This window comes from Apis dorsata, unplaced genomic scaffold (assembly GCF_000469605.1).
Source record: "Apis dorsata unplaced genomic scaffold, Apis dorsata 1.3 scaffold_1085, whole genome shotgun sequence".
Classification (NCBI taxonomy): domain Eukaryota; kingdom Metazoa; phylum Arthropoda; class Insecta; order Hymenoptera; family Apidae; genus Apis; species Apis dorsata.
The window spans coordinates 484,432-496,054 of record NW_006264183.1 but is presented as its reverse complement, the minus strand read 5'-3'; the positions used below and the strand labels follow the sequence as shown (position 1 = coordinate 496,054).

Genomic DNA, 11,623 nt, shown 5'->3' with positions numbered 1-11,623 from the left:
ATATTATTTAGAGATATTGATATATAAATTATGAGTGAAATTAGTTATTATATATAAATATAATATATAAATAAAAACATATCTATATTTTAATAAAAATTAAAAGCAAGAAATATAGTTTTCATTAAAAAACTCTGAATTATTATGAATTAATATTTTCGATTAATCTATCTTTTATAATTTTTAATTCTTTTGTTCCTTGAATTAAATAATTTATGTAAATTAATAATATATTCATGAAGTACATTTAGAAGGACGATTTTAGAAAATACAAAAGTTAATATACAAAAATATTGATTAAAATTCATTTATTAAGTTATATAAGTTATTCATTTATTAAGTTATACAAGTTAAACAACTAAACTTATGTTAGATAAAGTGAAGCAAAAATAAAATGCAAATATCAATATTTTATAAATATACGATGTTTGATATATTGGATAACAGTCAACATCAATTGTATCAACATATTTTCATATATTTTTATAAATATCGATTTTTTATTAATGATATTTGATTAATTGAATAATATGTCAATAAGTTAATAAGTTAAATTGTAAGTTAATATAATTATAAGTCAATGTCAGTTGTATTAAACATCTCTATTTCTATTCTACATTTTTTATTTTTTTTTTTATTATTTTTATTTATTGAATGAAGTATTGAAAAACTACTGTTCGTTTAACAAGTCGAATCAATAATGATAAAAAAAATGCTCTTGTAAAGCACGAGAATCTATAAGTATCAATAAGTAATTACATACTAACTAGCAAACACCAATTAATTAACTCTTGTTTGAAAAATATTTTTCATCGATTCTGTCAAAATAATATTATTGATTTTCATATCATTAATATATCATAATGCATATATTAATAAATATTAATATGCTTTTTCTAGATTGAGATAATGTATATAATGATAAATAAAATTGATGCCTAATTCTTATTTCTTGATTATTCTTATATTGGATTTTGTTTTTTTTTAAATAATCTTAAATTCTATATAAATTCATTCTATACAAATTTCTTTATTTATTACATAGAATACTAATAAAAAATTATATTTATATCATTATTGAAATGTTATTGAAATCAAATAGAAATAATAGAAAATGAATTATTTTTTAATGAAATTTATAAAAAATTATTGTTATTATTTAATTACAATTAAAATTATTTTATAACAAAATATTGATTACATAACAATAAAATTTTAATTAATATAATAAAGGAGTATTTTGAGTAAAAAATAAATAAAAGAGTAAATAAATAATCAATATGAACAGTAATTAAAAATATTTTAATTAATGAATCATGATGACAATTTTTATGATCTAGAATATGCAAATAAATTTTTTATATATATATTTACTTTCTTTCATATCCTCTTCTTTCTTTTTCAATTTTTTTTAAATTCAATACTTCATCACAAAATAGAATTCTTGAAAATTTTCATAAAAAAGATAATTATATATAAATAATAAATTAAGATAATAATATATAAATGATAAATATAATGATTAAGGAAAAAATTGAAATTTAACGAAAAATTTAAGACTAAAATTTAAGTATAAAGTGAGATAGAACGAAGATAAAATTTATCTTAGTCACATTGACATGTTGCCCTGCTATCTATCTCTTCACTCACTTTATTTAACTTATTGCAAACTTCTAAAGGTATCCCAATATATTAATATTCTACATGCATATTAGTAATCCGTTTAAATCTTCAGTGTTATTTTATTGAAGTTGTTCTACTTAAAGTCTTAGAGATTTAATGCTATTAAAGTTGATCCTATTTTGTACTTTATTGCTTCATTCAGTTTTATTTCATTTGATATAATTTCTAATTGTATAAAATCGAGAAAAATTCTAAATATTTGGAAAATATTTTAATAATTGAAATCTAATTTCTATCAATATTTATAGATTTTTATGCAAATTTATGCATATTTTTCATATTATATATTTTGCATATTGCATTTTATATGATCGAATAAATGAATATTTCTAATATAAATGAATATTTTTTTTTGATATTAATTTTTTTTATATATATTTTTATAATAATTGAATATTATAAATAAATTTAATAATATTTTGAATAAAACTTTTAGTTACGATATAATTATTATTAAGAATTGGAAAAATTCTGAATTTGTAAAAACGGTAAGAGAATATCTGATATGATATTGAAATAATAATATATTACATGATATCTTGTACAATGATTTCTTTTTCAATAAATAGTAGTAATTTTTTTAGAGAATCATGAGAAAATTTTTATATAATATTATAATTTTAAATTGATAAATCTATAATAAAGTGCATTTTGTAAATTTGACATATGAATAATCTGACATATTTTTTATAAATTTCTGATCATGTTTTAGCTCTAAAAAAATTGGTTTATTGAATAATAAATCTTACTTTTTTATTTTAATCAAATTGAAATTAGATTTTAAAATTACATTATTATATAACCACTTTAATTCGAAGATGATACTTTTTTTTTTCAAATCTAGTTAAAAAAAATTATATATTATATACATTTTATATGTATTTTAAAAAATGTACTTTTTTCTATTCCAGAAACCAAAGATATTCTACACGGGGTCAGTGGCGAGTTCAGAGCCGGTGAATTAATAGCTATAATGGGACCCTCTGGGGCCGGAAAATCTACTTTATTGAATGTTTTAGCTGGTTACACGTGTGTATTTTTTAAATATTTAAAGAGTTTAAAGCAAAGTTACTTATTATAAAAATATGATTATTAGTATACAATTTGAATATATAATATAATCATATCAGTATTTTATATTCCACATCGATTTTATAAATATTATAAATAATAACTTTAACATTCATACATACTCATTTTTATTATTGAAATATTTAATTAAATGTACACAGAAAAGTGCGATCATATAGAATATATATATAAATATTATTTTACAATAGAAAATATATCTTATAATAAATGAATATTATGAAATTGTTTTTTTCATTAAATTAAAATGCTGTTATGAACGATTCTACTTTAGTATAGAGAAAAAAGAAAATTTAAAATTTAAATATAATAAATTAAATTTATAGTATATATTTGTTTTTATATTTTTTTTTTATTATAACTTTTTNTTAATATTTATTATTCTTATACTTTTTTTTATGCTTTGAATTGTATTTATACAATCATCATTATTTTTTTATGGTTTATATTAAAAATTATATATATAATATATATTATTTATATATATATAAATAATAATAATAGACTTATTTTTTCTATTCAATATTGTATATTCTAAATCCAAATTATTTATTTTTTACTACTATTTTACAAGATGTTAATATAATGTAATATTTGTAAAGAATTAAGAGGCCAACAACAAATATAAAATGATGATATATAAAAATTTTACTTGAGACTTATTTATTAAGTTATAAACATTTTAAGTTTAAGTTTGTGTTAGATAAACAAAAAAAAAGATAAAGAATGAAACTTTTAAAGTTATAAATAGAGTTGTTTTATTCTATTTTCGTCTCACTTCATTTAATATAAATTTAAATTGCTATAATTTAATAATATAATTAAGCAACATTTTCATATATTAATTATTATCTTTTGTTTTATTTTATTTTTATTTATTTTTAAAAACAACCTTTCAGAAATATTTCATGAATATATTAATATAATATAGATGTTCAAATAGATTCAAAAAAATTTTAAATATCCATGAATATTATAAACAAATAAAAATATTTATATTTTTATATAAAAAAATATTTTTCTTGATAAATAAAATTATTTTTATATAAATTTTTTTATATATAAAATATATATAAAGAATATATATATAAAGAAGAAAATATATAAGAAAAAAAGAAACATAATTTAATATTTTATATCCAGAATTCTTCTAATGTATGATTAAAGTAAGAGGAAGTATCATTTAATCAAGTATTTCTTGATATGATATAAAAATTTTGATGACATTAATAATTATTGATAATTAATCAATTTTTGAAGTAAATAACTTTTAATCTTAATAATATTACAAAATAATATTGAAAAATTTAAAATGAAAGAAATACGTTGTAATAATTTAAAGATTAATAATGCAATTGATTTATCCAAAAATAAAATAATATTTCAGAGTGAAAGGAGTCCATGGTAAGATTCTAATAAATGGAAAAGTTAGAGTACCGTATAGTGAGAGATGGAAAAGAACTTCATGTTACATACAACAGGAATCCTTGATGAGAATAAGAATTACTGTGGGAGAAGCCATGACATTAGCTGCACATTTAAAACTTGGCTACAGTATCAGTTCAGCTTATAAGCACACTCAAGTTTGTAACTATAATTATAATTAATTTATTTGTTATAATTATGTAACATTTTTAAGAATCAATATTATCATTTTCGTAAATAAAATATCGCATTTTCATATAATAAATAATGTTATTATTTTTATTTATTTAACAGTAAAATAATTTAAATATTATAATAATTAATAAAAATTATTTAATATAAAAACATAAGAAATTTACAAAATATGATATTAATAATAATATATTTTTCTATTATAAATTCTTGTAATTGCTATTTATTGTAAAAATTATCTAAATTAATTAAATAATTAATTAAATAAATTTTAATTAATAATTAATTAATAATTATTCTTAATTTAATAATTTAATAATTATTATTATATTTAAATATAATATGATATATATCATAATGAGTAATTATTTATATTATCAGGTCTTGGAATTGTTAGAAATGTTAGGTTTGAGTCATTGTTATGATACTCTATGTGGAAAACTATCCGGTGGACAGAAAAAGCGGCTAGATATTGCTTTGGAACTTTTAAGTAATCCTTCAGTATTATTTCTTGATGAGCCAACAACTGGTAATTATAATAAAGAAATTTTAACAAATTTTAAATTTTCGACATCACATTTAAAATGCTTCATACATTAGAATAAATTTTTATATAATTCATACGTAATATATGGAAAAATATTTATAAAAATTGTTAATAGACTTTAACTATTAAAAGTATTAATATAAAACATTACATTAATACATATATAATTAAAATTTCTTTTTCTTCTATTTTTTTTCCTTTTTATTTTCATATTGTTATTTAATTATTATATTTTTTTATTGTATTTAATTCTCATAATATTTATTGTTTCATTTGTTTTATTTTGACATTATAATAATTAAATACAATTACTTAAAAAAAAAAAATTAAAAATGATAAACACTTTTACTGATTTTACAGTTACAAATATAAAATAATTATAAATAATAGAAAAAGTTTATTAGTTATTATTTCAATATTCAATTTTATCAATTTTAAAGTTTATCAATTTTTTGAATAATAATTTCGATAATTATATAATAATTATTTTTTGATAATAATTTGATAATAATGAAATATTTAATAAAATTTTGTTTATCTAAAATTAATATTTTATCATAATTTGTTTTTTTTTAACAATAATCAATAATATATATATATTTTTAACAATAATATATAAATTGAAATATAATGAAATATAATATTTTATTATTTTCGATATCAAATTATATTACGAAAAAAAAAAAATCTATAATTAAAAACTATATGTTTGAAATACAATACTGATAGTCAATTGATGCTACTTGAATTCTATTAGAAGTCATATCATAGATTGCTTGGAATATTTCGTCAAGGCCCCTAGTTAATATGATACAAATGCTTTACAATAGCAATTCATGATGCACAATTCCCATTTTATTTTAATCCCAATCATTTTATTTTAATTTTTTTTTATGTTTTTATATGTTAATTGTTCCTATTAACATTAAAAATAGTAAAACTATGTATATATTAAAAAATTGTAAAATATATTAGAAATATTAAGTAGAAGATTAAAAATAAAAAAATAAAAAAACTTATTCAGCTAATAATATTTTTTTAATATAGTATACAAATAGAAATAAAATAAATTTTTCTCTTCAATATGTTCTTATTGTCAAGATTACATAAAGATAACATATAATACCATATAACGTTCACAATGACTAATTTGTGTTTTGCTGCATCACTGCTAGTAACATATATTAAACTACAATCATATTTTCTGGAATTGTTCTCGTTGTTATACTCAGAATGTTCAATTATATTATGTTCAAATTATTAAACTTTTTTTTTTTTGAATTTTTATAATCTTCTTGAAATTTTTATAATCTTTTACACCAATATTAAAAGAGACATAAAAATTCTCTTATAGATTTAATATAATAAAAATGATCTTTTGAATTTTTTTTAATTTTTTTTTTTATTTTAGGTTTGGATTCATCCTCATGTAGTCAGTGCATCGCACTATTGAAACGTCTCGCTAATATAGAAAGGCGTACAGTAATATGCACGATACACCAACCGAGTGCATTGCTCTTAGAAATGTTTGATGCTATTTATGCGGTTGCTGATGGATATTGTATATATAAAGGCCCAGTAAAATCTTTATTACCTCATATGTCCTCGATTGGAATTAATTGTCCACCTTATCATAATCCTGCTGACTTTCGTATGTAGATTGATATTGTATTTATTTAATTTTCATGCTAATTGAAATCTATATATATCTATATATATCTATATATTCAAATTAAATGATAAAGTATTTTTTTAAAATGTTTATTAAATTTAAACTATTTCTTTTAACCATTGATATTAGTGCTATTATTAAGCTATTATTACATTATTTTAAAATTATTATATATATAGAAAAAAGAAATATATATTATTTCTTCAATTATTAAATTGTTAGAAACATAATTATATAGTTGTTATCGAATTAATGATGCAAATCAATAAAGATGAATCTACATAAAAAAAATAAATTGAAAATAGAATAAAATTTTTTTCTTATTGAATTTCATTTCTAAATAATTCAAGATTCGTATATTTACATGTATTTAGCTTTATAGATTAATTTTTGTTGCTTTTTTATATGTATGAATTTTATCAATATCATGACTATTATTATATTACTATTATTTCCAAATCAAATTTTCAATCTTTGACATAATATACAATAAGAAAATATATTTATACAATTGTTCTGCTAAATGCATTGGTAATGTGATTATGATTAATTATTATATTATTTGTCAATATTTTGATAGAATAGATTCAAAGAACAGAAGAAATAATTACAAATTATTAAAATTAAAACAGATTTTAGATTTTTTTATGTGTTTTGCCAATATGATAGTTATTTCTGATCAATCACAAGAAATGTGAATAAAATCAAATTTTATAATATACAAAAGAAAATCTTAAATTAGTTAATAAAATATCTTGTTTTTTTATTTTAGACATAATAATCTAAAATAAAAATTGGACAAATTGTTTCTTGATTATTTTGTTTTTCAGATATTATATGTATACCGCAATATTGATAGAACGATAAAAACTGAAAATTTGATTTGTAAATAATAATAATAATATTAATAAAGTTTATATATATATATATATAAATACAAAAAAAACTAATCTAACATAGTCAAGTTTACATTTATTTGATAAATTTTTAACATCAATTTGAAAATATTTGAAAATAAAGTTTCATATAAAAAAATATCACTCTACTTTTCGATTTATATTTCATATAAATTTATTTTTTTACGATTTTGTATTACCAATTTCGTAATACCATATAAATATTTATAAAAAAATATTATTTTATATTTTTTTTGTCATCTAAATTATATTTTTTTACGCAGTATCACATAACTTTTGATAATATAATTTATAGTATAGAAAGAGATTTTAATAACATTGAACAAATAATTTAACTTATTTAAAATTTTATAATGTTAATTAAATTACAATACAATCTTTTTTTTATGTTTGTTATTACAGTTTTAGAAGTTGCAATCGGTGATTATAATATTACCGTGGACAAATTAGCGGCTGCCATGGATACGATGTGCAAGAATGACAAGACCATTATTTATACGATGAAACCACAGTTAGACGGTAATTGCAATGTTTTCTTATTCATTTATCTTTTTAGATTTCTCTTAATATAACTGTACGTATCTATGAAATTTCTAAAATTTTATTATATCTACTTTCAACTATAACTATTATTAATATTATATTAATTATAATATAAAAATTAAAAAGCATTGAAATTCATTCTAGTTTTATAATTCATTTAATTTTATAAAAAATATTTAATATGTTATTATTACAATTTTTTGTTAATATAGAAAGTATGAAAGAAGCACCTCGATCAGCGGGATTCATTGCTCAATGTTATTTACTTTACAAAAGACAATTACTTTGTCTTAAAAGGGATTATACATTACTAGTAGTACGTCTATTATGTCATTTGTTAATTGGAATAATCTTTGGTTATCTGTACATGGGAAGTGGTTATAGAGCCAATGGTGTACTTGCTAATTATGTTTATCTCTATGGGTCATTGTTACTTATTGTATATACGGGTAAAATGGCTGTCACACTTGCCTGTAAGTATTTATTTATTTAATTATTTATTCATTTAATATTGTATTATAATATTATAATATATAAAATATATTAATTGTTTTTAATATATAACTTTCTATAATAATATATTAAAATACATTGATATAATAGGTATCATCGAATATATAATGGATATTACACGAACTAAGAACTAAAAACTTTCTCCTCTAAATTATGATTCACTTTCTCGAGAGTTGTTCCTCCATATTTTCTTTTTTATTATTTTATATTATACTTCATTTAATTTTAATTCTCTTTAATAATCAGTAGTTATATTATATATAATATAAAAAATTTTTTTATATTAATTTTTTTTTGTTTTTTTAAATTGATGTTTTTAAATTTATTCAATATTTTACTTATTAATATTTTAGTTGTAAAAAAATTGCATTATATCAAAAAAAAAATAGAATATCAATTTTACAACTTTACAACAAACAATGATTTAATCTTTCTTTATATTATTATCATTTTGCACCATTAATGGTAGAAAATGTAGGTCAAGGAACTTGGTATGTAGTTGTATTTCAGACTGAATAATAATACAAAGAAGAGTTAACAGTATCTCTAGTAGACATTCACTCCCGTAAGCCAAATGCATTTTTCTTGTTTATTGAAGCGTTGCTGTTTATTTTATCATACATTTCTTTTTTTGTAAAAGATATTAATAATTCATCATTCTTATAATTTATCTAAATTATTTCTATAAATAGTTATTATTGCTTTTTTCTTCTTTTTCTTTTTTTCTTTTTTCTTTTTTTCTTTCAGAAAATGTTTCAAAAAAAATTCGCTGTAAATTTCGTTTTATATATTTTATATGTTACTATATAAAAATGGAAACAAATATTTAATAACATAACGATTTTGAAATTATTTTGTTTCATATTTTGTACTATATTAATATATAATATAATTTTCTTAGTTTAAAAAGAGAAAAATATATATGTACATATATATATATATAATATATTTTATGTATAATGAGTAAAATTAAAATTGCAAGCACAAAATTCTGTTTAAATGTTAATGGAAAATTTTTTTATTTATTTTTTTATTAACTTTTAATTTTATATTTAATATTTATATTTAATATTTATATATAAAAAAATGAAAATACGATAAATAATTAAAAAAATTTGAATATTTTTAGTTCCACTAGAAATGCGGATATTAACAAGGGAGCATTTCAACCGGTGGTATCGGTTAGCACCATATTATATTAGTATGCTACTAGTGGAAATACCTTTCCAGGCATCTTGTGCAGCAACCTATTTGGTTGTAAGTTATTGGTTAACAGGACAACCTGTAGAAACTCCTCGTATAATTTCATTTATGGTTGTCAGTATAGCTGCTAGTTTAACAGCTCAAGCATGGGGTTTTTTTATTGGTGCGACTACACCAGTTAATGTACGTATATTTTTTAAATTTATCATGATTTTAGAATATGTAATTATGAAATATATGAAAAAAGAATATGTAATTATAATAGTAATATAAAATATTCTATATGTTCTTTATAAATAATTCATGAAAAATAAAATATTAATTTTTTTAATATAACGTATGTTATTGTAGCTTATTGCGCAAATGTAAATGCGCATAAATTAAAATACTATCGATTTTTCAGAGAATATATTATATATTTTGTATTTTAGTAAATAATTCATTTATTATATTTTATTTTTTTAATTAATAATGATCTATAATAGACAAGCATATAAATTATAAAATCTAAATAAAAAAATTTATAATTTTATTAATTAATTATATAAATATATTCTAAACATTTAATTGCAATGATTCTTTCAAATTGATAAATATTGAAAATTATTTTATTGGATAATTATTAGTATGAAAAAAAGATAATGTAATTTGTATATTTTTGTCACTTAATATTTAATAAAAATATTTTATTTATATTATATTATGATATTAATAATATACTATAATAATATTTATCAAAAAAATATTAACTTTGTTCAAATAGAAAATTATAATTTAATTTTTTTTTTTTTTAGATCGCAGTATTTGCAGGACCCATAATTGCAGTGCTATTTTCTGTATTCGGATTTTGTATTCGTTATATAGATACGCCGCAAATGTTTCGATGGATGTTTTATATATCATACTTTCGTGCCAGCTTTCACAGCCTCTTACACACTGTCTATGGTTTTGACCGAATGGATTTGAAATGTGACGATTTCTATTGTCATTATAAAAAACCAACACAATTTCTCAAAGAGATGGAAATTGCTGATACAAGTGTTGCAAACAATCTTATTTTAATACTTGGTATTGGTGTATTAATGCATTTGTTAACTGCTAGTGCTCTCTGGTGTAAACTTAATAGAAGATAAAGATTATTCCTAATTTTGATGATCCACTATTGCTTACTTACCGTGACAATGGTGCTAAAAGAAGTTCCTTTGGAACTCATAGATATGGATTGATAGAATTTTTATTTTTATTTATGTTTATCTTAATAAAAAAATTTAGAATTTTATAAAATTCTTTATTGAATCTTGATAAATTAAATTCTTATATTGTACTTATAAATCATGGAAAGGTTTTTATTGAAGTTAATGTATTGGAAACATTATGCACATATTTTTAATTTGTGATTGCAATATATAAACTTAATTGTATTAAATAATATATAGAATTTCTAATTTAAACTTATTATAACATGTTACTTTGTAATTACTGCATTCTTTTACAATTACATGTTACTTTGTAATTATTGCATTGACTAACTTATTATATATTTTTTTTAATCAAATGTATTTTATACATTAGAAATTTTTATAAGAAATGAGTCACGAAAGCTTTAAAATATTCGTGATATTTGATGTATATTTAATTATTATATAAATATATGTAATGTACATATATAATAATTAAAAAGAAACTTATTTTTTTATCATATTTTTATAGATCACATTATTATTATTAATACACAATATTATTATCTAATAAAATTCATCATTGCATAGTTGTAATGTCATCAATTTAAAAAATTAATCATAAATTGATCATCAATTTGATTACTGATCATTTGAAACT

At 18.4% G+C, this 11,623-nt stretch overlaps 1 protein-coding gene across 1 annotated transcript in view; it reads left to right on the top strand.

The window, feature by feature from the left end:
- The window catches only part of LOC102681104 (ATP-binding cassette sub-family G member 1-like), a 29,530-nt gene extending 18,325 nt beyond the window's left edge, over window positions 1-11,205 (top strand). Inside the window, exons 3-10 of the mRNA XM_006624577.2 lie at window positions 2,595-2,712; window positions 4,160-4,355; window positions 4,771-4,918; window positions 6,348-6,587; window positions 7,928-8,044; window positions 8,281-8,541; window positions 9,711-9,967; window positions 10,579-11,205. Of these exons, the coding sequence (XP_006624640.1) occupies window positions 2,595-2,712; window positions 4,160-4,355; window positions 4,771-4,918; window positions 6,348-6,587; window positions 7,928-8,044; window positions 8,281-8,541; window positions 9,711-9,967; window positions 10,579-10,917 (1,676 nt within the window). The 3' untranslated portion in view covers window positions 10,918-11,205. The remainder of the gene's footprint in view (window positions 1-2,594; window positions 2,713-4,159; window positions 4,356-4,770; window positions 4,919-6,347; window positions 6,588-7,927; window positions 8,045-8,280; window positions 8,542-9,710; window positions 9,968-10,578) is intronic.
- The last annotated feature ends 418 nt before the right edge of the window (window positions 11,206-11,623 follow it).